At 47.4% G+C, this 26,321-nt stretch overlaps 9 protein-coding genes across 9 annotated transcripts; 8 read left to right on the forward strand and 1 right to left on the reverse strand.

Moving 5' to 3' along the window:
• Window positions 1-525: 525 nt before the first annotated feature.
• On the forward strand, window positions 526-3,196 carry chiA1 (class III chitinase ChiA1; the record flags this gene model as incomplete). Its single annotated transcript, XM_056921840.1, has 3 exons — window positions 526-633; window positions 689-1,109; window positions 1,161-3,196. The coding sequence occupies 3 exons, from the start codon at window positions 526-528 to the stop codon at window positions 3,194-3,196; spliced, it is 2,565 nt and encodes an 854-aa protein (XP_056779877.1).
• An 856-nt stretch (window positions 3,197-4,052) lies between these two features.
• Window positions 4,053-4,681, forward strand: N7478_005627 (60S ribosomal protein uL24; the record flags this gene model as incomplete). The annotated part of the gene is made up of 3 exons (XM_056921841.1): window positions 4,053-4,071; window positions 4,134-4,246; window positions 4,412-4,681. 3 exons carry the CDS (start codon window positions 4,053-4,055, stop codon window positions 4,679-4,681), a joined length of 402 nt encoding a protein of 133 aa, XP_056779878.1.
• Window positions 4,682-6,798: 2,117 nt separating this feature from the next.
• On the forward strand, window positions 6,799-7,396 carry N7478_005628 (WW domain-containing protein; the record flags this gene model as incomplete). Its single annotated transcript, XM_056921842.1, has 2 exons — window positions 6,799-7,216; window positions 7,278-7,396. The coding sequence occupies 2 exons, from the start codon at window positions 6,799-6,801 to the stop codon at window positions 7,394-7,396; spliced, it is 537 nt and encodes a 178-aa protein (XP_056779879.1).
• Window positions 7,397-8,173: 777 nt separating this feature from the next.
• Window positions 8,174-9,366, forward strand: N7478_005629 (CaiB/BaiF CoA transferase family protein; the record flags this gene model as incomplete). Its single annotated transcript, XM_056921843.1, has 2 exons — window positions 8,174-8,219; window positions 8,285-9,366. The coding sequence occupies 2 exons, from the start codon at window positions 8,174-8,176 to the stop codon at window positions 9,364-9,366; spliced, it is 1,128 nt and encodes a 375-aa protein (XP_056779880.1).
• Window positions 9,367-11,153: 1,787 nt separating this feature from the next.
• Window positions 11,154-11,902, forward strand: N7478_005630 (uncharacterized protein; the record flags this gene model as incomplete). Its single annotated transcript, XM_056921844.1, has 2 exons — window positions 11,154-11,346; window positions 11,418-11,902. 2 exons carry the CDS (start codon window positions 11,154-11,156, stop codon window positions 11,900-11,902), a joined length of 678 nt encoding a protein of 225 aa, XP_056779881.1.
• Window positions 11,903-13,132: 1,230 nt separating this feature from the next.
• On the forward strand, window positions 13,133-14,200 carry N7478_005631 (uncharacterized protein; the record flags this gene model as incomplete). The annotated part of the gene is made up of 1 exon (XM_056921845.1): window positions 13,133-14,200. One exon carries the CDS (start codon window positions 13,133-13,135, stop codon window positions 14,198-14,200), a length of 1,068 nt encoding a protein of 355 aa, XP_056779882.1.
• Window positions 14,201-15,154: 954 nt separating this feature from the next.
• N7478_005632 (putative chromatin assembly factor 1 subunit A) lies at window positions 15,155-17,272 on the forward strand (the record flags this gene model as incomplete). The annotated part of the gene is made up of 3 exons (XM_056921846.1): window positions 15,155-15,865; window positions 15,942-17,083; window positions 17,173-17,272. The coding sequence occupies 3 exons, from the start codon at window positions 15,155-15,157 to the stop codon at window positions 17,270-17,272; spliced, it is 1,953 nt and encodes a 650-aa protein (XP_056779883.1).
• Window positions 17,273-18,858: 1,586 nt separating this feature from the next.
• Window positions 18,859-23,245, forward strand: N7478_005633 (uncharacterized protein; the record flags this gene model as incomplete). The annotated part of the gene is made up of 3 exons (XM_056921847.1): window positions 18,859-20,007; window positions 20,063-20,172; window positions 20,221-23,245. The coding sequence occupies 3 exons, from the start codon at window positions 18,859-18,861 to the stop codon at window positions 23,243-23,245; spliced, it is 4,284 nt and encodes a 1,427-aa protein (XP_056779884.1).
• Window positions 23,246-23,711: 466 nt separating this feature from the next.
• Window positions 23,712-25,577, reverse strand: N7478_005634 (uncharacterized protein; the record flags this gene model as incomplete). The annotated part of the gene is made up of 1 exon (XM_056921848.1): window positions 23,712-25,577. The coding sequence occupies one exon, from the start codon at window positions 25,575-25,577 to the stop codon at window positions 23,712-23,714; it is 1,866 nt and encodes a 621-aa protein (XP_056779885.1).
• Window positions 25,578-26,321: the final 744 nt, after the last annotated feature.

The following is a 26,321-nucleotide window of genomic DNA, read 5'->3' on the forward strand; positions in this document are numbered from 1 at the left end:
AGTCTTGTGCAGGCGGCGAGGCTCTAGTATGAAGCATAACTCATTTATTATTATTATTATTTCTTTCGTCTACCAAGCAGGGTCATGTGGAGTATAGTAGTGGAAAAGTGGAAATTGTGGACACTCGATGTACAAGCTAAGAACCCAGAAACCAAGGAAAAATCAGGTACCAGGGTATTAGCCAGGTACCCTGGCTCAATGAGATGATGTGATAGCATAGCTGTACATCCATTAGCCGGCCGAGCTTTCCGGATGGCCCATTTAGACTAATTTCGGATTTTCCCGTTCCAAGGCCTGTGCCTGAGAAGGGGAGATAGGTGTCACTTCCTTTTAATCTAGGAGATCCTATTTCTCAACTTCCTATATGCCCTAAATCTTCTCCCACTCTCTCTCCTTGAGTGATAACCCTGCAGGCACTTGTCTGCGTCCTTTCGTTCTTTCGAACTGTGCTATATAGCCATTTTCACTCATTCACTACTTGAGACATTCTTTTAGCTCGGTTGTCATTCCTTTTTCGATTTTATAATGGTTGGAGTGAAGGTTTTTGCCGGCGCTGCGGCGTTGATGTCCAGCTTTTTGTCGGCTTCTTTTGCCCTCGATGTGGATCTCCAGTCCAACGTTGCTGTCTACTATGTACGCCACTATGTCTTTGGGTTTTGGTTTGCCTTCCACTGATACGCTTTCATAGGGACAAGGTGCTAACCAGCCTCGCCTGAGCCACTTCTGCGAGGAGACTTCGATGGATATCATTAACTTGGGATTCATCAATGTCTTCCCCAAGAAAGTCGGTGACTGGCCAGGCTCGAACTTTGGTAACCAGTGTGATGGAACTGTCTATGATGGTACATCACTTCTCAAGGGTTGCCATCAGATCTGGGAGGATATCCCCAGCTGTAAGGCAAATGGAAAGACTGTTCTTCTTTCTATCGGTGGTGACTCGGCAAATCCTGGTGACATGAGTGATGAGGTCGCCGAGTGGTTTGCTGATTTCTTATGGTATTCCTTCGGTCCTGTTAATGCCAGCGCTGTCGCGGAGGGTTTCCCTCGTCCCTTTGAGCTTAATGTTCTCGATGGATTCGACTTTGATATCGAGTCTGATGGTGGTGATGGTAAGTCAAGCTTCTCTATCATCTATCGGAGTGCCAGCTAACAATATCAAGGATACGCTGCAATGATCAACCGCCTCCGTAGCCACTATGCCAAGTATCCCCTCGAGTCTTTCTACATCTCAGGTGCTCCTCAGTGTAATATCCCCGACCAGCAGCTCAGCGATGCCATCTCAAACTCCCACTTTGACTTCATTTGGGTTCAATTCTATAACACAGATGCATGCTATGCCCGTGCTTTCATATCTGGGGCCTTGCCAGGAACCGTGGGCTTTGACTTTGATGGTTGGGTCAATGTCATCAAGACCAGTGCCAACCCCGATGCCAAACTCTTTGTCGGACTTCCAGCAGCTGTTGGTGCGGCCAGTGTATCTAGCCCTGAGTCTTACCTAGAGTCGGCCGAAGTCTTCACTCTGGTTGAGTACGTGAGCGAGTATCCTGAGTTTGGTGGTATTATGCTATGGGAGGCTACATATTCCGATAATAACACCGACTGGAGAGGATGGACCTATTGTGAGCAGATGAAGGAGGTTCTTGACTTTTTGTGCCCTCCTCCGGTTCATTCGACAACATCTACCATTCCCACTGTGACTCCTACACCGGTTCATTCTTCCACAGTGGTGCCTTCTAGCAGTGTGGTCACTACTAGCTCTTCTGCTGTCTCTAGCTCCTCAGTTGCCTCTAGCTCGTCGGTCGTTGCCAGCTCTTCCTCTGCCTCGCCAACTTTGACCATCACCCGTACCGTGAGCCCATTGCCAGCCCATACTTCCTCGTCGGTGCCTTCAAGCAGCGCTTCCGTCCAGTCCAGCTCGATCACCACTTCAAGCTCTGCGACCCACTCCTCGCACTCCCACTCGCACTCGCATGCGCACTCCCACTCACACGGACACTCCCACTCGCATGTGCACTCAAGCTGGAAGCCCTCGGGCTCCCATACACCCACTGGGCCTCACTCTACTCGTACTCCGAGCGGTCGTCCCCATCATTCATCTTCCAGCTCCTCTTCTCCTTCTTCTTCTTCTTCTTCTTCTACTCCTCTTACTGTCCGTCCTACTTCCTCTGGTCTTTCCAGCAGTGTTCCGGAGTCTAGCCAGTCTTCCACCTCTACGCTCATTCGTACCTCAGAGTCAACAGGATTACCAAGCTCGATCTCGAAGTCTGTCACTTCTGTTGCCTCTTCAAGCTCCTCTGGTATCCTTGAAACAAGCACCATTATTATCGGATCAGGCTCTACATCCAATGCCGCTGGATCTGGCTCCACGTCCAGTGCGACCGGTGTGCCACAGCCAAGTGGTGGCAAGGGCACTACTCAGACTACCATCACTGCCTTGCCTTCAGTGACCTCTGCTCCTGCCTCATCCGCTCCAGAGACAATCACCACTGTCATTGTTACTTCGTACACTGATATCTGCCCTACTGGCTTCACAACTATCTGGACCACATACACTACTTATGTTTGCCCTGAGACCGCTACCACAGCTTCCGCTACTGTAACCAACCCTCCATCTGGGGCTTCCACTACTAGCGCCACTGTCCCCGAGGGCTGGACTACCACTGTGACTGTCTGCACCCAGTGCGCTGCGACCCCGACAACTGTTACTCTGACTCTACCCAACCCCACGTCATCTGTTGAGGCTACTACAGAGACTACCGCCGTTCAGCAAGAGACTACCGGCATCCCATCAGCAGAGACTACTGTCGTCCAGTCAACTGAGACCGAGATATTTACTACCACTGTCTCTTTCTGTGAGAGCTGTGGACCCACCGGTTCCAGTGTCACTTTGACCGTGCCCTACACCGCCCCTGCCTCGATTGTGACCCCCACTTTGCCCAGCTCTTCCAGCGGTGTTCCTGGTCGTCCCACCTCAACCGCTCTGGTTCCTGGAGCTGGTGGAATTTCTACCTCCAGCCACAGCCCGTCATTTGTCTTCCACCCAACTACCACGAGCACTGTCTCTGGTAGCTCGGGTGCACCCACTTCCACACCTGAGGGAATCGCACCAGCCTTCAATGCCGCTGGCTCTCGTTCGGATATAATTAATATCTTCAGCGTTATGTTCGCTGTTGTTATTTCCGCTCTCTTGATGTAAAATGCTGTTTTGGTGTCGTCGTCTGTTCATATTACACCATCTCGGCGAGTTATTTATACTCTGGAGTTTTGTTTAAACTTTTCCAAATGTCTCATTACGATCTTAGCAACTTTTTCTTCTAATATCTGATCTTTGGCAATCTAGATTTGGTTTCATATCTAGCTTGTTTAGTGATTTATCTTATATTTTCTTTACTTTTGAGTATTTCAAATGGGAACAATTGTGATCCATAATCATGTGGCCTATTGATCGTACTTCACCTATCGATAGAGATAGCCTAAACGTTTCTCAATGGATTTTATCAACATTTCAACGGGGTTTATGCCAAGGCAAGCGATATTCCGGAAATATTCCAGAAGCATTTACATTGACCAGTAAAATTATACAACATCTCCTTAACAAGGAAGAAAATCATTACCACTTTCATCATAAGGACTCTCACTCTTTCGTCTTTGATTAATGATATATCAATTTCATCCACATCAATTGTTTAGTCGGTCGGCTGAACAAGTAGTATAAATGGGCCAATCACAAGCGTTGTTGCATTCCTCCACAGTCTAGATGTCAACTGGTTCAGGTGTCAATTTGAAATGTTGTGTCCATATGTTAAGGCATCAAGGCACCAAGGCTTAACGTTAAGCCTCTGCAGCAGGCGGTGTCCCTGTTCAGATTACATAATATGGATACCACTCATCCAGCCAATGAATGCCTACTTCGCAGCCCTAACCAAGCGGCACATCATGTGACGCACAACCCACATCGAATATTCAGCACGCTAAAGAGTCCTCCTCAACCGACCACCGACAACCCGTGCACTTGAGCCCATTCACGACCACCTCAAGGACGCTCCATCAAGATGGCTGTTCGCAACCAGAGTGCGTGCTTCCCTCGCTTTTCGCCCAACGCCTTTTCCCAAATACTGATCGATTCCCGATAGGTCTCGCCTCTTCGCGGAGCAAGTCCCGCAAGGCTCACTTCTCTGCTCCCTCCAGCGAGCGCCGTGTGCGCATGTCCGCTCCCCTCTCCGCCGAGCTGAAGAAGAAGTACAACGTACGTTTCATCCGACCAAGAAAATTCTGAAATTGATCCGGGTGTGGCCGAAATGGGGTATCGAAAAATTGAAGACGCAAAAATCAACACGGACAAGAAAGGGCCAGACGGATTCAAGGAAAGCAAGAATGAGAGGGAAGAAGATTCTAACTGAAGAATTTACAGGTCCGCGCTGTTCCCCTTCGCATTAACGACACCGTCACCATTGCCCGTGGCTCCCAGAAGGGTCGTGAGGGCCGCATCACCTCCGTCTACCGTCTGAAGTACGTCGTCCACGTTGAGCGTGTTGTCCGCGAGAAGACCAACGGCCAGAGCATTCCCATCGGTCTCTCTCCCTCCAACCTGGTCATCACCAACCTGCACATCGACAAGGACCGTGAGGCTCTCCTTGCGCGCATTGCCAAGGGTCGTGAGGCTGTCCAGAACAAGGCTTAAGTGATCTCTTACGAGTGGGGGGGTCAAGGTTCATATTGCAATGGTGGTTTAACGGCGCCGGTGTGTTGATATTGAAGGACTCTATAAAAATGAGGCCCAACCTACCATTTTCTGGATCAACCAGGCGCATTGTGATGAAAGCCAAATGAAAAATATCCTTTTTTTCTTCCATATTTTCTATCCGGAGTGGATACTCACTCAATATTCCGTTTTCTGGGGCTTTTCCTTTTTCTTGACAATGAGTATAGAGGGATTTGTCTGCACTGCTCTTTAGCGGGGCGAGATCTGACGATACCAGGTCGTCTTGGTGAGGATTTCTGACAATCCATGTGGTCAAACAGTATTGGATTATTCTTGCTCTAGACAAAGTTCTCTTATGAGACTGCCATCCTTGATGATACTAAGCCCCTTTGCAAAACAATCGATTCGTAAATATCGGGACGTATACGTATATCCATCAGTTTGAAGGCGAGCTTCCACCCACGTCTGGAACCTCTACATCCACCAAATATATACCATAATGGCCCATTTAAACTCAGCGTTGAAACATGTAAATTGATGCAGGCTGTTGGTATACCGTGACTAATCAGCCCATCGGACATCACATGTGCAATTTCAGGTAATTCGGGGGAAGATCAAGTCAAATCTTTCAATGATAGGATAACAAGAGTTCATTCAATTTGCCTACTGCACTTTCGGGTAGAACTCATGTACTTGAAGGGAAGTTCTAGCTATTCCCCAGGCTCACTGTTTCCTGGGCTCAGAACTTTTGTTCCGTGGGTAGTAGTTCATGATAGATTCAATCTCCGGGTGGATGAATATCAACTCCACGCGATGATAGGTCCACTTTCACTTTCGAGTTCTCTTCCGAGGCAAATGTATATCTTTATCGTATTATTTCATTCTTTCCATCGCTAATTGTATGTTCTCTGCGCTTTTTTAAGGTGTTTTGAACTTTTTTGGCTCGACGGTTTACGGAAATATATTTTGAAATTGCGATCGAGTATACATCTCAAAGCCAAACTTGGTATAAAACATGGAATATATAAACATAACACAATAATTAAGGTAAAGAGATAGCCGTATCACCTTAAATTATCACCTGAGACTTTAAGCTAACCTAATTGACATTATCTGAGCGCAGTTTCGTGAGCTCAGCTAAAATGGAGCCAAAATTTATTCTCCGTGGTGATATTCGGTGTGGGGTGCGGGTAATTTAGACGCTTTGTCCATTTAGAATTGTTGTCGCAATTAACAATAGAACAAGCTCTCACAGCCTAAATTTAGATGTAAAATTTGACCTAGGTCGCATCGATTGTCATTCTACTCGGAGAAAAGCTCGGCTGAACATTAGGGGTTAAGAACGGATGCAATTGATTAAATAGACATTGGGATTTATCTTTGCGCATGTCAGAGTTTTGTTTCCCTAGACTAAGCTAAGCGCAGTAGTAAAAAACCTAGAAAGACATGAACTCAACATCGCTAGGTAGATTATGTTTATACGGCATCAGGAAATAGAGCGTACTTTGTCCTGCAACGACGAGAACTCTTGAACGAATGGGTCTTCAAACCTTCGAAATGCTTAGCTAGCAAGGTCGCGAGGTTGTTGGTGTCGTACGCTAAGTGGATCACCGGCCCGTTTGAAGTAATACCTGCGAAGAAATATTGTGGTTGGGCTGAAGATAGCTGAGAAGGCTCGCGGCCCCCATAGTCCATCACTTCCGTATTGGAAAAATCGAATGTCTTTATTTAGAAAAAAAGAAACATTGGCCATTCAATGCTTGAATTTATAGACCCGATGCAATATTTAGTAAAGCTCAGACTCGAAATTCTAGATGGCGATTGGATAACAGGTTTAATTAGGTATGAGCCGTGGCCCCATGAGAAGTGAAGATGAGAAACCAGAATCATGTAGATCTATTACATCCATGAATAATTTATAATTTAGACTAAACTTGATAGATATTTTTAGTGAAAACCCCTTATCACCGAACATATAAGATGGCATTCAAATCCTTCAAACTCGAATAGTATATTCGACTCATCCTTCTACAATTCCTTTGGAATATCCAAAATACCACAAAGCTCGTCAATACATCCATCCAAAGACTTGCAACATGGGCTTCTTTCACAGAAAAGAACGACAAAGCCAAAGCCATGTTATTGGCTGCAATGCTGACTTCGACCCCCTTCAACAACGTACCCATGCTTATCAGACCTATAAACCGACTCCTGTCTACGGATCCCAAGGCCCTTCAAACCCACCTCAGGAAGGCGGCCCTTCTCCGTGGGTTTCCCGATGGGACCCTAACAGCCAGAGATACTACTACGTGAACTGCCAAACCGGCGAGCGTACCTGGAACACCCCAGATATCGCACAAGTATCACCAATGACCTCAGCTGTTGCAGCTCCAATGGCCACAACCTCCAATGCACCGACGGCATATGATCAGACGAATTCTATGGATTCTATAGGGCAAAATCCAGGCATTGGAGATGTTGTTGGTATGGGAGCAGGAGTTGTAGATAGTTTCTGTGAGTGATTATTTTATATCGCCTGTTGACATAGATACTTATTCATACAATCGCTTTATAGCTGGGCTTGTCGATACAACAGAGGGTCTTGTGGGGGACGATGATAAGGATGGCGATAACTCTGAGTCTGATTCCGATGATGGGTTGTGGGCCAAGGTTAAAAAGTTGGACACTTTGTAAAGGATGCTTTCGATAGCGACTCCGACGATGATGATAATTGAGTGGGTGAGAACTTTCATGGCATTGGTGACAGGCATTGGGGAAATCGGATTTTTGTTTCTGTCTCTTTGGTCTAGAGAAAAAGCTCTATTTTTGTTTATTCTTTCTTTGTTTCTTTCTTACTTTATTTGATACCAAGCCTTGCATAGCAAACTTAATGATTTAACACGATGCCCATATTCCACATCTTTAATTCCAAACATGTCACAGATCTAGAGCTCTTCACGATGCGATATCGTCACAATTTTGAATTACTATTATCGTATCGTCGAGACAACGATAAAGATGATACTATTGGGAGCCAGTATTGCCAATTATTAAACCAGGCTAAAGCCTGACACACGAGGATATTGATTTGAAACCGGAATCAGTGAAGGTTACCAATGTTGAATACACAAATGATCCAAAATTTTCTGATGTTTGATTTTGAAACATTTTGACTAGTTGATTGATTGGCGATCGCAGTAAATTTATGCTTTTTATGCTTTTTATGCTTTTTATGTATTTATGTTCAAATGTTTCATCGATCAGTCTGTCTCCCCAAAATTTAAGGGAATAAATTGTATTGTAGCCCATTAGATCGGCTGTATATCACTGATCAGATGCGTAAGCTTACCTCCTTCGGCTCCCCCGCACAAGCAGGCTACGGACCTCGGTAGCGGGGAACGGGTGGATCGCCTTTTATTAAATACTTGAACACTTCATGGCCAACATTTTTCTTAATCGCAAAAAGTCCAAATGTCCGCCCCGCCATTAAAAGGAACTCGGGTCATTGAGCTAGCTGGTCTAGCACCAGGCATGTTTTGAGATCATATTCTCGAGAAATCCCCATCCTAACTTCACTCCCAGGCCCGTTCGCCGGTCTCCTCTTAGCCGACTACGGTGCCTCCGTGCTTCGCATAGACCGTCCGAAAGCTATCAGCGGCGACCAATTGACGCGAAACAAGAGCTCAATTACTCTCGATTTACGCGACGCTAAATCAAAGGATGTTCTGCTACGCCTTCTTCCAAACGCAGATGTGCTAATTGACCCTTTCCGGCCCGGTGTCCTTGAGCGACTCGGCCTGTCTCCAACGGATGTTCTTTTAAAACACAACCCACGCCTAATTGTCGCACGTATGACTGGGTTCCGCCGCGATGGAAAATACAAAGACATGGCCGGTCACGACATCAACTATATCGCCGTATCAGGCGTGTTATCTATGCTCGGACGCGCAGGCGATAAGCCGTTCGCCCCGGGAAACATTCTCGGGGACTTTGCCGGTGGCGGCGCCATGTGTTTCATTGGGATCGTCCTCGCATTGATAGCTCGTACACATACTGGTCGTGGGCAAGTGGTCGAAGCAAATATGGTGGACGGCTCGGCGTATCTAGCTACTATGCCACGACTTGGACGTCAGACTCCCGCTTGGGATGGGCCGAGGGGAGAGAATCTGTTGGACAGTGGGTGTCCATATTACGATACGTATGAAACAAAGGATGCCGGGAAATATTTTGCTGTTGGGGCTTTGGAGCCGCAGTTCTACGCCGCTTTGTTAAAAGGGTTAGAGCTTGATCCGAAGAAGATCCCGGCCCGGGAAGATCGTGATAATTGGCCTGCCCTGAGGGAACTGTTCACTCGTCGTTTCAAGGAGAAGAGGCGGGCAGAGTGGGAGGCTGTTTTTGATGGGACCGATGCTTGTGCGACGCCTGTTTTGGAGCAGGGCGAGCTCGAAGCGGCGGGATATGACCAACGGCCCGCTGTTCATTTGTCTCAAACGCCTGCTCACCCGTTCAAGGCGGATGAAGGCGGCTGGACTGGTGGAGGTCTTATGCCTGGAGATGGAGGCGAGGATACCCTTCGGACATGGGTGGGATGGGAGGTGAACAAAGATTTTTCGGTTCGGAAAGACGGCGCACTTGTCTCCCCGGATGGCAGGGCGAAGTTGTGAGACATGATCCGCAGAGAGACCCATCTTTCAGCTATCCGTTGGCTGGGGTTTGTACATATTTTTCTCCAATGTCTTATCGTCAGATATTTAATTTTTTGACTTTGTAAAGTAGACCACCTGCAGTGGTGGTATTTGTCCTTGCCGAACGCGGTAAAGATTATCACCGATTAGTTCAATGCGAGTACAACCACCAATTGTACCTGAGCCCTTCTTACTCCATGCGTCACCAGGAACGTTCCTCGAATTCCCTTTCTTCCTTTTGTTCTCGTGATGAAACAGTATTGAACCAGAAGAGCTGAAACATCTTGACGTCATGACTAACAAATTTCCCATTCCGGCTCCACCGAGTACCACCTTCCCACGCGAGGCTGTGGCGCAGCATGGTATTTCTTACATGCTGTGTTTTGTAAATTACAACAGCCCTACGAGATGTATCTGAATTTCAGCTTTGTAGTTTCAAGTATACGGCCCTGGAGAGGATATGCTTGAGACCAAATTGCAGTATGAAGACCCAATTGGAAGCGAAAATATAGATACCCTGCGGTACTAGTAAACATAGCAGGAGTCAACGCACCAATTGTATGACTTTATCCCGCGTGTCTTGAGCATGAAGTAGACTAATAGGTTACTGGGCGATACATTTATATGATTGTATAACTGCAGAAGCCAGCACTTCTTGAATATATTGAATCATGTCTTTATACGAACGGCCCGGCCGAAAATCCCTTGTTGCTTTTTTTCATACTCTTGACGGATACGAACTCTATCATATCGAGGCCTTGGCAGATGGAACTACCGGCGTATCAAGATCGATCGCACTTACTAGTCGTCGATCTCTCTTCTGCCGCCCTGGGTCTTGAAGTCGATTTCTTGGTCGCCTAATTAGACTACGACTCCGTTAGGTCAACAGTCTCAGGTACCTAGCGATCAGCTCACAAAATGTTCACTGCAAAATCGATGCAGTCTACTTCGGGGCGGCCCCAATGTTTACCAACACACCACAGCGCTGACAGGCTCAGCTCATTCTGATTTCAGGGTTGGTTCGCAGCCTCTCCGGTAGTTTTTGGTGCGGTATCCAATTGGCGTAACAAACACGGGAGCATGAAGTACCATGTCCATATCTCATTGAACGGTCTTGGGCCCAGTATATTGGGCGCTCTAAGGAAAATATGCAGTCATTGCAGTAGCGATGCTTGACCTACAGCTCTTTACCCAATGCAGTTAGTGGGATGTCACGGTAGATGTATACCGTCGCTCGGCAAATATCACCGTAGATATAGTGGCTTCGGTTGGCCGTGTCACGGTGTCACGGTGTTACGAACACAGCACCTTTGAAGTCTGAGCGACATTGCTTATAGAGAGGTACGGATTGCTTAGCAACAACGCATACATAGGGCGTGTTCGGCTATTGGAGACATTTCAGCCACTTCCAAGGTTTAGCTCAGAACGTACTGTGGCCTGACGTTACTAATAAGAGTTATGTAGCCGATCAGCTAAGGGCCAAGTCAATAACTCTGCAGAACACATAGACATGCCAATAATGCTCAGAAATAATGCATGTAGCAGACCGTCCAGCCAATAATTGGTATAGTATGTTGACATCTGAGCCAGCCTATACCCCGCATTATCTATACATTGTACTCATTAACCCGCGGTCATCGGCCCTCGGCAATCCATTCTAACACTTGAACTTGATGAAACGTGGTATATAGAAGTTGAAATTCGACGAAAATAACTTATATTTGATTCTATTGAGGTTGTGGTTTGAACAAGCATAGACTTTCGATATGGCACGCTCGGCAGTCCCCACTCAGATGATCATTCTCCCTATTCAGGAGAAAGTTCAGATCGATAACCTTTCTACTAAAGAGGGCCAAGAATGGTCCCAGGTACTGGATATTCTTGAGAAATGGACAGGGTTCCGTCGTCTTTATTGGGGACGTCATGTCGAAAAGACAGGAGAAGTACACCTCCATATTGGTGAGATTGCGAATTCAAATCGATAGTTGCATTAGCAAGGCATAGCTCACTATTGATTAATATCCATATAGTCCGAGACAGTCTTCATCAGCACTACGCCCTTCTCGCCTCGCATGATTGGCAACAGATTGTTAAAAACTTGGTTATCCTAGGTGTTGATAGCGCCACAGCGCTAACGGTGCGCCATGCCATGATTTCAGAATTCTCACCAAACCCCAAGAGTCTTGGGCACGGGGCCCCAGTGACAGGGACAGCCATTTATTTGACGCCCGATCCCGCAGGATGGGAGAAAACGTGGGCGCTATGGACCAGTATTGTCTCCACGGTACCTGGATGTATTGGGGTAACGGGTGGGTGGATGGTGGAGCCTGTTGAGGGGACGCTATCATATGTCGTTTATGTGGGATGGGATAGCATCGCGGTCCATGATTCGTACCACCATACGAAGCACTTCCGGCAACGCGCAATCATCCTTCGGGAGCACAACACGGGGTTCCGGGAGTATGGACATGTCGCCTTTGCGCACTCCCGCTCTCGTCGGGAAGCAAACCTGTAATAAGTCATGTATTCATCTGATTTTTTCAAGGTCAAGGTTGTTGAATTTGTTGGTCGCTTAATCGTCTAATCCTTACTACCAAGCCTTTTCGGTGAAGACAGGGAATGATTTGGTGAAAACCGGTTCCTTCGTAAGGTCCCGCTCAGATTACGAGTTAGACAGGAACCGCTAGGGGGTTTTCGGTTAGTAGAACCGTATCTTGAGGGGAAAGTCTTGATATTTGCTTTTTCTCTCTCGTTTAGCTCGAGATGGAATCTCCATGAGTGAATTTAAGTCTTACTATAGCAAATCCTATTTTGTAATCGTCATTCATATCCCCATTTTCCATCTTTTCCTCTGTCATCATCAATACTGATCAGGAATTCAAGGTTACAGAACCGATGAAACGTTCCATGTAATAAAACTGGGTCACCAGCCTCACTCATGTGGCTGAGTCCTCTCCCTCCAGCATTGTTCCTAGCTTTTTTTAAAATTTGACTTTTTGGACTTTCTTTTTTGCCCATGATTTTACTAGCTTTACTAGTTTTACCACCCCAAAAGGACTCCAGGACTCGACTAACCAATTGACGGCACGAGTCCTGATCAGGTCCGTCCTGTTCCGTTGTATTGGCCAATCACATTACTTGATCCAAGGTCAAAGTTCTCTTTTGTTCCCCCCTCCCTATCTCATTCCTCTTTCCCCTTATACAACCCCCACGACCAAGTTCTTGTCGACATTTTGCCATTTTATTTATTCTGAACATATCTACCCTTACACTCAACCCTGCAAGGCTGCAGATCAATTGAGTACCGAAAAGGAAATCACCCGTGTGTGCGTCTGCGAAACCGATCCACACCCGCAACTCTTTCACATTCGCTCCTACCACCTCCGTTGTCTCCGGTCCATTGGATTCTTTTCTGTTGGCTGGCACTCCAGGAAACCCCAGATACTCAATAAAGGCCTCTGCGATTTAATCTAATTCACTTGAACATTGTGGCTGCTCATACTGCAAGAAGGCGCTGAAACCCGCAGATCGCTTGTCCTGTCAGCCGCGCGCATCGGAGCCCCAGAGAACGTTCTTCCTGCCCGAAAGTGGCTTTCACGAGTCATTCAATTCCCTTAAAAGACCCTGCCACCAACCCCCTACCTCGGGGATCTTACTACGATCGGGTCAAAAGATATACCCACCGCCCACATTCCAGCAGCAGTCATCAGTGAAGGGTTGCTTGGTGTGAAGTGTACTGCCCAACATGACTGAATTTCGGATCCCTATGCACCAGGGCCCCCCTCCTCGGAAACCTATGCCCAATGCTCAAAATGCCTATCCCTATCAGTCTTACGACGCCCCAAGGAACCTTGCGCCTCACGCCGCTGCGCCCTCAACCACCCATAGTCGCTCTCGTACCACTTCCTCCCACGTGCTTCCCTACGGACAGACATCCCAACAGCATCACCATCAGCAATATCAGCAACCGCCCCCATCTACCATGGCATCACAGAATATGGGCTCACCAGCCGGTTTCCCGCCAGGACGACGAATGTCCAACACTACAACCTCTACAAATTCGACCGGAAACGTCATGCCACAAGGAGATTCAGGAGACATCCGACGAAGTGCTTCTAACCGCTCGGCGAACTCCCAACTTGGATATGTAGCCCTCATGAGGCGGCAAAAGGCGACCGTCTGGTGCGACCGGGCACAGCCAGAAGATGCTCGAATGCGCGAGCAAGCGATGCGGGACAAGAAGAGAGCCTATCTTGAAGTTCATGGCGCGGGTCGCAAAGGAACCAGTAGCAAGGTTCGACACGGCGGTAAAGCGGGTCTGGAATTCTCACCTTCCAACCTGGTTGGTGCAAAAGTTCCCGTACGACTCAGTGCAAATGAAATCGGCGACGGAGATGATGACGCTCACAGCACCGAAGGAATGCATCGCCGCACTGGTAGTGGCCGCAGCTCCCTTGGAAGTAACCGGTACCCCAGTGGATACCAACGCCAGCAGACTATGGGTAGTAACAGTACGCCTCCCAACGAGAAGAGCGATCTACCAGATGTCTCGGAGAATACCCCGGCAGAAATCCATGAAGAAGAGAAGAGCCGAGTTTCATCACTTGTGAAGGATGATGGTGCAACTACGCATAGCAGTGAACAGGAACATGAAGATATAGTGGGCGACATGGAGGCCCCCAATGCAGCTGTTATGACAGCCCAGAAGGCCAAGAAGGCAGACGAGTTACGGCGACGGGGTAGTGTTGACGAGCGGACTACTTCCATGACCAACGTGCGACTCTTCGTGGCAAACCCTGATCTTAGCGATTAGAACAGCCCGAGGCCTGTATAATTCCTCGATGACGCAGCGTTCCTTCTTTTAATTCGTTTCTCTGCTCCTTCCATTCATTGTTACCACGATCAAGTGACTCTTTTATTACTTCTTGCGACGCTGCACATAATACCTCCTTGATACTTTCTGTCCAGCTGTACTCAACAGGCCTTGACGGCTTGACTATAGTGCTGGAAATCATGTCGATATCCTTTACTTTCTTCCTCTTTTTACTTTATCTCTGTGCTTTATGAAGTTTCCCATCATACTTTCCTTGAGATAGTATGTCACCTAGCGATATCTGACAGACCGATTGCCTGGCTTCACTGCTTGCTTTCCTACCATTGCATCCGGCCTTCCGGTTTTCCGGCCTTGTTTATTCCCATAGCTCCTATCTGAATGGATACATTATCAACTCCCCTTCTAAATGCTTGATTGAACTTTAAAATGCACCGAATCTAGACCTCGAGTTCTCAGTATACGTTGTAACTACCACCTTGCAAAATAGTATCATTACAAGAGTTTGATGCTTTTATATTGAAAGCGAGGCTCTTTGGCATCAAAACAATTGAGTCACCTTGCTAGTCAATTTTTTTATAGATTGTCCGTCTTCTTCTCTTTCTATCTGAATATACTGGGGTTATCATCCCATGTTGGATCTATAAAATTGATGGAGGTGTCAATTTGTTACATAAGCGTGTGCCACACTAAAGAGGAACGCGGACGCGAACCCATTAATGAAACGCGTCCCTTGTCAATCCGCACTACGCTACACCCTTAAGCGGAGCACCACATCTCCAATAAACACCAACATTCATTCATTGTGTCCCTCAAGGGAACTATTTCATTACAGCAATATTTATCGACAAAATACCGATAACACACCAAAAATAGCGCTCCCTCCCATGACAAAGGTGTAACAAAGCCCAAAGTTGCCTGATGGACGCCTCCAAAATGAGTCTTTCACCATTACCACCGACCCCATCCTTCCCTTCATCACCCTCTTCCAGTACCCGAAAACGATCAATCCACGAAGTCGACGATGCTGCATTGCCCTCCGTTGGCCCAAAGAGGGCATTGACGACATTCACTGGAGAGAATCAAGAGAACCACGATCCCACATCCCAGATAAATATAGAGAAGAGCCCATCGCAAGACTCACAAGACACAAAGCCCACTTCAGGCAATTTGAATCCCCAGGTTGTGATTCCGTTCAAAAATATTGGACCAGTATTGGCACCCACCCATGGTGACTCCACTGTTAATAATACCGGCGGGGAAACACCTCAAGGATCACCTGTGAAGGTTGATATGGCCGCGAAAAAGCGTAAGCTTTCGCCAAATTCAAAAGACTTTAAACAGCAAGAAAAGGAGCTTAAGGAGCGTCAACGGCTAGAAGAGAAGGCCAAGAAGGACGAGGAGAAGAAGAAGCGCGATGCGGAGCGAGAAGAAGAAAAAAGGTTAAAGGAGGAAGAAAAGAAGAAGCGGGAGGCCGAGCGTGAGGAGAAGAAAAAGGCCAAGGAGGAAGAGAGGAAGGCCAAGGAGGAAGAGAAGAAGGCTAAGGAGGAAGAGAAGAAGGCTAAGGAGGAGGAGAGGAAGGCCAAAGAAGAGGAGAAGGCCGCGAAAGAAGCAGCGAAGGAAGAGGCAAAGCTTAAGAAAGAAAGAGTATGTGTTTTACCCTGAGGTCGTTGACTCTTTCACTCCATTTTCGCGGAGTTTTTTATATTGACCTCTTCACCAGGCACAACCTAAGCTTAACTCGTTCTTCGCGAAACCTCAACTCCCCCCTTCACCCGCAAATATCCCAGCATCCCCCAATAAAGCTGCTTCCAAGGTCGATGAAGCTTCAACCGCCTCTCAACCAACCCAATCCGACTACGCCAAAACATTTCCTGAATTCTTCTTACAATCACATACTGTTGTTGCTCCTCCGCATCGATTTGAGCGCGACGCCGATGCGTTAACACATGTACGACACACAATTGATATATCTTTGAACTCCGGAGACCATACATCCCAGCCGCAGCCACTCCGTCCATCACAAATATTTCATATAATTCCTTATCGTCGAAAACGCGGCCGCATTGTCAACTCCGTCAAAGAAATCCTACTACGAATGCAATCTTTGAGCGATGTCGCCAACCAGCCAGGGAATAAAGTTAGTAGTGAAGCAGTGAAGGAGCCCCTCGATCAGCTAAGCCGGATCACCATTAAATCACTGAAGTTTGGCGAGGACATTCGTCCCGCCTATCAAGGCACATTTACAAGAGCGGTACCTGAGGACATCGCGAAGAAAGTTTGTCGCAACCCATACCGTCGTGGAATACCCGAAATCAATTACGATTATGATTCTGAAGCCGAATGGGAAGAGCCAGAAGAGGGCGAGGACTTAGATTCAGAAGAGGAAGAGGAAGCAAGCGACGAAGACGAGGATGAGATGGACGGATTCTTGGATGACGAGGATGATGCGTTGGCGGGAGGCAAGCGGCGTTTGATTGTCGGTGACCTCGAACCGAACTGCAGTGGGATCCAGTGGGCTGGGGACGGTGTTGATGAGGAATTAAAAACGTATCAGATTGAAACGATCTCTGATGCTGTACAGTTCCCCATCGACCCTTTCTCAACTGTGTACTGGCAAAAACCCCGCACTGCAGAACAAGCCTTGCAGAAAGCACGGGCAACGCAGAAGCCGGGTAGTTCTCTTGATATGTTCCGGGTTCCTCCTGGTCCTGATGCAGGCGTGACCAGCAATGGCCTCCCGCCGCCGCCACCTACATCTAAGGCCCGCCGACCGTTTCCACCCGAACAGTTGACGGAATTCAAGGAAGTGGTTGAGGGTAGTGACTTGAGTAAGATTGGAGTGGTTGAGATCTTGAAGAAACGGTATGTTTGCAACCCCCAATTCCGGCCCCTCTCTTTATTTTAAGATTTCTGGTGAAGTGTGAGACTAATATTTTGTGCTGTGCATGTAGATTCCCTAAGGTGTCTAAAGATACATTGAAGGCCACGTTAGATCAGGTTGCTGTACGTGTGGGTCAAAAGGAAGCCGATAAGAAATGGGTGTGTCGGTGATCTGTGATTTTTCACGATCTTGACGGTCTGGACGATGATCTTGTTTGATTTGACATGCCTGTTGCATTATAAGTATTATGACTACGGTGTTCGGTCCTCTGGTTCGGTGTTTCCTGGGTAATGATGTCCTAAAGCATTTGTTTCGATTCTTGTTGTTATGATGTCTATTATGAGAGAAATATTCATCCACTCTTCTGTGGGAATTTATTTTGTTTTACTTCATTTTCATATTGTCATGGCTATTTGTCTTCCGATCTTGACTTTGTAGTGGATCCACCGTAGTTTGTTTTTTACTTTTTCTCTTCTTCTGCACGTATATACCGCGAATACGTAGACTGAAACCGATCTAAGCTGTTCTAGAAAGATCGGATCATCCAGGATCTTCAAACCAATAAGTCGAGAGGACTGTACCCTGTCCGGTGGTAGTTGTTGGGGGTTGCATAGTAGATCAGCCAACAGTAGACAAGCAGGGCAAATGCAGTACCAGGTGTATGTCGTGGACACACATCTACACGTATCACGTATCATGTATCAGAAAATGTTCCCTCCCCCACTACATGCACTGCCAGCATCATCTTTTCCCAGGTTCTTGTTCCCCTTACGATTGGCCACCGAGTGATCCATCCTCGACCAGCAGAAGCTGACTCCGCAGAACAACTAAGGAGGGCGGCGAGCGAATCATGGGGTCCGTTGGGGCTGTCCACCTCACTCCTGCATGCATTGCCAACGCATCGTTGCCCGTGTACTCGGTACTCAACCTTCAACCCTTGCGTGCATGGTCGGAGAGGATGAGGAGGTAACAGTACTTTCCTTGCTATCTGCAACTGGCCGCTTCGAGTCGTGATCGCTTCTTTTTCGCTTTCTCGCTTCCTTATGAACGGCGCTTGAATAATACTATTCTATTCTTCACTACATCTCTCTCTCTCTCTCTCTCTCTCTCTCTCCCCCCTCACACCAACCCCTCCTTCTAAAACGTAACTCCCCTCTTCTTGTTCTTCTCCCCCTCCCAAACACGCTTTCCATCTCTCATCCTGGATCGTTTTTCTTATTTCTCTATTGCCTCCGACCGGGTGCGTGATTTGTCGGAACACTGTCAACACCGCCCGGTTCCTTACCCCGCGATAGAGCCATGCGATAAGGATCCGCCCGTGGCCAGGGGCACCGAGAGACTGTGCACTCCGCTCGCTGGCGCGAGTCCGGACAAGATGGTGGGATACGAGGATTATTCGTCCTCGATAGCTTCTCAGGCCAGTGCGTCATAGTTTCCATATTTCTATTTATTGTGTCTTGATTCTTGATTCTCTATTTTATCGCAAAATATTTTCTTTTTCGATCTTCAACTATGTTTGTTTTTTGTGCCTGATGTGGACCCAATCTGATCGCATTTCGCAGCCATGCGACTTCCCCTTCTCCAGACTGATCCGTCGCATTGCGCAGATCCCGCATCGGTGCCTCTTCCTCCTTCTCCTGCAGCGTTGCCAGCTGCACCTGTAACTGCGATATTACCACCCGTGGTATTGCCATCTTCTAGATGCGACAACTTACCAATCGCAGCTCCGGGTCCAGCTCCAACTCAAACTCCCATGATGCCTGCCATATCCAAGGATGATACCCCCCAGGTTTCCTTTGAGGAGTTTGCGACCAAGTATCGCCAAAGCCAGCGCAAACAAGTCCAAAGGAGCCGGTTGGAACAGCGCTTGCGCGCAACCAAGGTTTCCATCGGGGTCTCCGCGCGTATGATCCGTATTGGAAATACTATGCAGCGAGGCCTTGTAGAAGCTCTCAAACATGATGACAAGGCCAATTTTATTGCGCTATATCATATGCTGTATGATCTTCAGGAATCCTGTGTCTGTGTCTCCAACGACCGATATGGCAACCATTGTGAATCCCCGGATGGCCAGGATTCTCCCCCGGAAGCCGATTTGGACCATTCCTCGGATTTCTTTCATCAATTAAGCCCCCAGTCCCAAGGAGATCTGTTAGAGATATTACAACTGGTTCGATTTAACCCACAGTTCCTGGTGGATCGTCTCTGCAGTTTTACCTCAGCCCAACTGGCCGTATTGACCACACCTGCAGCCCTCTTGGATAACAATGACCCGGCTTTTCTTTCTTCGTCTTCCTCTCCTCGCCATCAGGGTCAGTATTCATTTAATCGCAATTCGGCCCAGTCTGCCCCATACAAGGACCACATTTATGCCTTCGAGAGGACTGATCCACTTTCTATTTTGCTTTATAACGTTTATGCCGCCCCAATGGAGCCCGAAACACCGGAAGCCCAGTTACGCATGGAAACCTGGTCTTCTGTCTGTGCACAATTAATATCCACTGGAAGCAATAAATTCCATCCTCTTATTAGCCAGATCTTGTCCTCCTGGGCTGCTGGTAGTAACTGGAAAGCACGCCCCAAATTTGAACTGTACCTCATGGATATCTTGCAAACCGGAGCCTTCCTCTTGGAACATGTAGATGCCCCCGTGGGATTGGACTTTGCCGAGCCTTTGGATCCATTACGAACGGATGTCGCAGAGGAATTCTTCATTTCTGCCGTGGATGAGCTGTTCCGTGTCCTTGACGATCCAGATAGTGGCTTCCCTTGTGCCGTCCTTCAGTTTGCCAAGGCCGTCTTAAGGAAAATTGATAACCCTGACATTCGCAGTCGCTTTCTGGAATATCTATTTTTGCAGTGGTTCTTTCCAAAGTTCCTCTACAGTGCTTTGACTTATCCCGAGGTATGAGATTTCTTTTTTTGTCGGAACTAGTTTTAACGATCAACTCTTTTTACAGACACACGGTTTACTGCTCGATTTCCACATTCGCAAGGATGCGCGAGACAAATTGCTCAATCAGGTCGGCTTGCGGGCGTATTCTCAGGTTTTCGCTGCATTGCGCTCCATGTAGGTTTTGCCTTCTCGTTAAGTTTTCATACTCTAACATCATTGAAGGCACCATTTCTCGATTCTCCGACACTCAGTTAAGGAGCGTGTCAATAACATGCTTGGTCGATTTGAAAACGTTGTCGCGCCAAAGCCCTCCATGTCTGAATCACCTTCAAATTCACGTCGAAATCCGTCGACTTTCCTCTTGCTATCAGCCGCCGATGTGAACACTCTTTTGGATGCTCTGTTCCCACAAAATTTCTCTTCATTCCAGTCAACTTCAGCCTCGTCCGTGTTCTCGATAGACTCATGTTCTACATCTCCTCTTGACAGTGATATTTCGCAAACGGCTGCCAGGATCCGATTCGAGCTGACTGACTTGGACGAACCGAGTGAGCATTCAAAATTGGAATACCCTTCCGACGAATACTGGACAATCTTCTCAGTGGCTAAGGATGGCCGGGACCTTACCTGGAGCTTGCTTCCTGCTTGTGAAACCGGGTCATCGAAAGCATCCGTGGTCGATAGTGACGAGGATACCCAGAATCTTGGTCTGGAAGAGAACTATGAGGCCTTACAAACCGCAATAGTCCGCCTGGTCAAGGAAAACCATGCCTACGAATCATGCAGTTACGACTCCCCCTCAAGACCTTCACTGGCGACTTCAAAGTCGTTGAAGCAGCGCTTTAATCAGGCTATGACTTCTGCTACGCATGATGATGACTTTGTTGGAGCTCACTACTGGTGGAACGTGACGCGGCAACTTAAGCAGGGCCAGGGAAGACTCTCTACTTCTTCGGATGTCGCAGATGATTCATGGATTCTTGCCCCAATGCACGACCTGTGCATTCGCTCGTTAAAAAAATCACGGGTGGTTGTCGAACGCTGTGAAACAGACTTCGTAGCCCTGGACCATAGTTTGCGCAGGCTGCAAATCCAAGTCCAGAACCTAATGGCCACTTTGTCCAAGGTCCGAAACAAGATATGGTATATGACAGACGTCAAGAACTCGATGAGGTACGAGGAGGCCAAGCATGTTGCCATGGCTCTCAAGACAATGAACTCTGCACGGCCCTTGATGAACCTCCCCGAAGAGCCACGACTACGCAGTACAGCCCGGTCAATAGGCGGGTCTATATTCCAGAAACCCGAGTTACAGGTGATAAATGTGATGAAGGCACCGAGCAGTCAGGGTGGGCCTAAAAAGCTATCTGACGAACAAGTTGAGCTTACTCGCAAATGGTTATCCCACCATGGCATTGAAAACTTCTGCAAAGGCGAGGAAAGAATTCACCGCTTCTGCTACGAGGTACAAACTAGCATCAATCACTTGGTGGGTGAGACTATGGCCGAGACACCAGTGCTATGGGCCAGTGAACTATTTCAGCGGGAGCGAGCAAGGTATGAAAGCTATGGCGCTCGTTCCTTCCCTGGTTTATCTATCCCAACTACACCCCGTCCTTCAACGACTGCGAGCGAGGATCCAATGCACATGTCCCAGTCTAGATTTTCTCAAGGAGTGCCCTCTCTGAGCAGGAAATCATCCATCCAGAGCTTGCTTTCAGACAAATGGCGACCCCAGCGAGATATGCCTTCTATGGATATGAGCTCCATCGCAGGGTCCCCTGGTCGTGCCCCGTCTATATCCACGGCAACCAGCGATACCTTGAGTACTTTCTGGTCCAAGACACAGCGTCACCCTATTTATGCTGCCAGTGTTTCAAGTGCATACTCTAGACCCCCCTCCATGTTCAGCAAGAGCATAAACCATCAACCTCGCCACAATGAACGCAAGTCCCAAGGCAAAGCAGCACAGGGTAAAACTGCCTTCATGGATAATCTCCGGCAAACTCTCACCAGCCTTTTACTCAGTGATTTAGGATCTCCTGTTTGGAGTTGCGGCAGTGAGACAGATGCGTGGTTCACAAATACACTTCACCAAAACCGTATCAAGGTCCAGATGCAGAAGCGAGCTGCGGTGCACAAATTCTACGCTGACTATGATGAGCGATCGAAATATCTTCGTGAACAACGCCGGTCGTCTGGGGGTCGACGGAGCAGGTCTCTCGACAACCATAATGGGCGTGTACGCATGCATGATAATCCTGCCTTGGGATATTCAGATAGCAATGATGGATATCCCGATAGCAGGCGGAGCTCGACCCAGGAGGAGAGCCACATACCCTTCTCTTACAAATCTGTCTTCCATCGGTTGATTGAAGTGTTCTCGCGACATGGAAATCCATTCGTCAAACTTACTGCGCTTCGAGATCTGCGCTCGCTAGTAATAGCCTCGTTGATTTCATCTCAAGACACGCCTTCCGCGAAAGTCCGCGCGGCATCTCCTGAAGCCAACAGGGCGCGAAAGGCTAGTGCCAGGCCGCACCAAAGAGCTGCTCGCCATAGCTTCTCAGTGAGTGAACTGCCCATGGGTACTCAGGCGGATATGTCCCCACCCAAGTCCGTCACATGTGGCTCGCGACGGTCAGACCTCCCTACTCCATCTGAAGACAAAATCGTGGCTACTCTGCGCGACCTGATCTTAGAAGTTAAACCGAAGACCTTGTTCCGAGATCTTCAATTTATTTCTGCATTCATCCCACCCGACCAGCTGAGTAATGGAGACCAAGCCACGGCTTTCCTTCAGTTTGGCCTTGCTGCACTCAGCCTGAAGGATGAAGTATGCCACAGCATGGTCGAGATTGCAGACCGCATTGTGTCACAAGAGCTTATGCGCCGCCATCGACCACCGGGTACAGATTTCTATACCCGTTTTAGCCCTGGAAATACTATCGAAGATGCAGCAGCGATGTGGATCGTCACTGCCAAGGAAGGAAACCCAGTCGCCCAGCGGGAACTGGCTATCCTCTACCTCACCCATCCTGAGATTCTTCCACGCGTAACACTACCACTTACTCGTCCTCGCGATACCTTCAAGGCCGAGATGATGTATATGCGTGGCAAGGACTCAAAGTCAGATCCACAAAGTATGTGTCTGGCTCTTCACTGGATGCAACTATCTGCCAGTGGAGGAGACATTCTTGCTCGTAATCGGCTCCGTGAGCGACAAGAGTTTGAATCTATTGCATGAGCACATCATTTTTGATATTTTATTCTATTTTCTTCTTCTTTTCTCTTCCTTACTTGTTCTCTCTTTTGACCATTTTTGCCTTTTCTATCTCTCATCATTTTTGGGCCCTTGCTTTATTCATCTTTACATCATACTTTCCTTTCTTCTTTTTTTCCTTTTTCCCTTTATACCTTTTACCTGGTACTTGGTTTTATCGTCACGAGGCAGGCCTTGGCTTTTGCATATACAGATACCCTTTTCCGGGCCTTATCTGGTGTTAGAGGAGATTTCATTTTACCTTGACTTTGACTGTTTATTTTGAGAAGCCTTTCCACGGCTGTAGGATAGGCGTGCTACGGCGTTCCTGTATGCATTGAAAGACCGGGCGGCCTATTATTCTGGACTAATTACATGAATACCAATATACTGGATTGTCTATAAACCACAACAACGTCGAAGCTCATGACAATCATTGTATTTATTAATTTCAGATATCTAATACACCCCAAAGATCACCGGCTTCAAGAGATCCATCCATATCATCAAAGACATCAGGCCTCACATGCCTCACAGGAATATCCGACCTCAGAAACCGTTTGAAATCATGTCTTACCATCCCTTCAAACTTCGCATAACACCCCTCCGAATGAGCTATTCGTCCCAACATCCTACCATAATCAAACCCCACAAGTCTCGGACAAGGAAGATCCTTCACTTTATCCCACCGTTTCCCCGGGTTCCAATACTGCGGCACAACAAGAATAACAGTGCTATCCAGCGAAGACTGCAAATCAATACAGAAGAAAATCTCATATCCCCTCCCAAAGAGCCCTTCACTGTGTACCCTCTTCACAATATCCCAAATATCCTCTACACCTCCATCTTCTTCTCGATCCCACTTGATAAATCCACACTGTTTATCCGTCCACCCCCTACTATCACGTCCAAATGGAAGGCGTATCTCCTCTCGAATATCAGCGTCTTCGTCCTCGGATAATTGATTCGTAAGATAGAACGCCGGACTCCACTTCCTAGTCCACTGTCCAGTTGTTTGCCAGGGTGCAGATGTATAGTAGAATGGTAGATCGGGGTGGGAGATATTCTCTTTTTGTAGAGCTGGATAATGTAAGATTCGAAGTCTGTCACCGTGGGTATTGATGATTTTCCCCAGTGTTGTTCTTGATGCGCATGCGGTGGATCTATATCGAGAGATAATTTCCACAAATGATGGTGTTGAGAGGTCAAAGCCGTTATCGTTATGATCATGTATTGGTTCTAGGAGCAGGTGAAGAGGTGGATATCCCATTTTTCGAAACGCAACGTAGTGCCGATGGTATTCTATCCAGAAGGACATGATGTCCCTTCTAGATTTGAGACGGTGGTCTTCCAATCGGATTAACTCGAATGACACAGAAGGTACATTTTCATGCAGGGCGGATCGAACAGCTTGTTTTGTACGGTTGAAAGCATCTTCTGTCGTTGGAAAAAGAAGAAAAATCACCAAGTGATCATCGGATGGGAGATATTTCCACATTGGAATCCTAGGATCCCGAACTAGAGGACCAAGGATTCCAGTCCCAGGACCAGAATCACATTCAGAAACAATCTGATCTATGATTTCTCTAGGTAGACGAGAGTTCCAAAGAGCATCCGTGATAGCTTGAATATGTTCATCCCAGCCCGTTTGTATCTCAACCTCAGCCCCATCTTTAATCTCAGATAAAGATGAAGATCCCAACTCTCTCATTTCAAAAAGCCCACGTTCTGGATCCCGAAGCTCCAATCCCGGATCAGCCCATAGTTCGCGTTCAGAAACAGCTTCAGTAGACGGATCAACACCAGGTACAACAACAGCCATACGCTCGCGTCTGTATTTAGACCTCGTAAACATCCGACGAACTGTCTCATACTTAGCCGTGTCTCGTCTCGCCCATATAGAGATTCCATGGCGTGCAGAAAGATCCTCATAGATACTTATAAAGACAAGAGTAGGCTGCTTCGTTTCGCCATGGTGACATGTATCTGTCAGTTGGCGTTTTGAGAGTTCATCAACGACTACGCATCCGTCACGGCCTGTTCGGTGGACTTTTATCGCGAGGGCGTACAGATTTGCTTGGCTGTCTATGTGGGGAGATTGTTTTGCGATGTATTTTAGGTTTGAGGGGGTTGGGGTCCATTTTTCGAATTCTTCTTTTTTCTCTTCTGGGTATGGTACTGGGTCGAGGCGCTCTTCTAGGTAATCGTGGGCTTCTTGGGGGAGTGGTGCTGTTGTTAAGAGGACGATCAGCCAGGGGTTGGAGCTGGTTGATTTTGGTGGGGGGTTGTTGGTTGGCGGGGGGGTTGGAATGGGCATTTTGGGTGGCAAAAGTGTTGGTGACTCGAGATATTTGAAAAGTATGGGTGTTATAGAAATGGGAGCTAAGTTTGAGTAGAATAGGATGAGTCAAGATTTTCTAAAATAATTAGGTTGGTGGGGTTTGTTTCGAAGATCCGTGATGTTCAAGTTGTGAGGCTCATGGCTTAGGCCCCCAAGGCTGATTCAGTTATAAGGCTGTCTAATTAGCAAGGTTGAAGCCCTCATCATTTAAAGCTCGATTTGTAGATAGAAATTATTTCGTTCGTTTTTATTAGATACAAGAGATGAGACATATTGTTCTTTTCCACATAAACGATGGAAGCAAAAGGTCTCCCATTTTCTAGTATCGATTATCATTACCGAAATACAACAGACGTAGAGAGGGCTATAAGAATAATTTCAAAATGATAAAAGGTTTTTTGAGGCTCAAAACTCCAATTATATACAGAGAGAACGGGGAAGTAGTCAACTAAGGTGTCTACTTTAAGGCATCCAATAAACATTCCAAGGCACTAATCAGGCATCAATCATCGCCTGGGCAGCAACATTGACTGCAGACACCCGACGTCATCAAGCCCCACGTGCCGCCCTTGAATCAAATAGTTGCCCAGATGACCTCAAATGCCTCGGATGACTATTAATTCATACTTCACTTTACTCCTTGTCTTATTGAAAAGCCCTGTCTATTAAGATCCCACCAACCATAACATTTTTCGTGGCTTCGCGTGCCTGCATCCCGCG

Source organism: Penicillium angulare, assembly GCF_028827245.1.
Source record: "Penicillium angulare strain IBT 27051 chromosome Unknown utg000004l_segment0_segment0, whole genome shotgun sequence".
In the NCBI taxonomy this organism is placed as follows: Eukaryota; Fungi; Ascomycota; class Eurotiomycetes; order Eurotiales; family Aspergillaceae; genus Penicillium; species Penicillium angulare.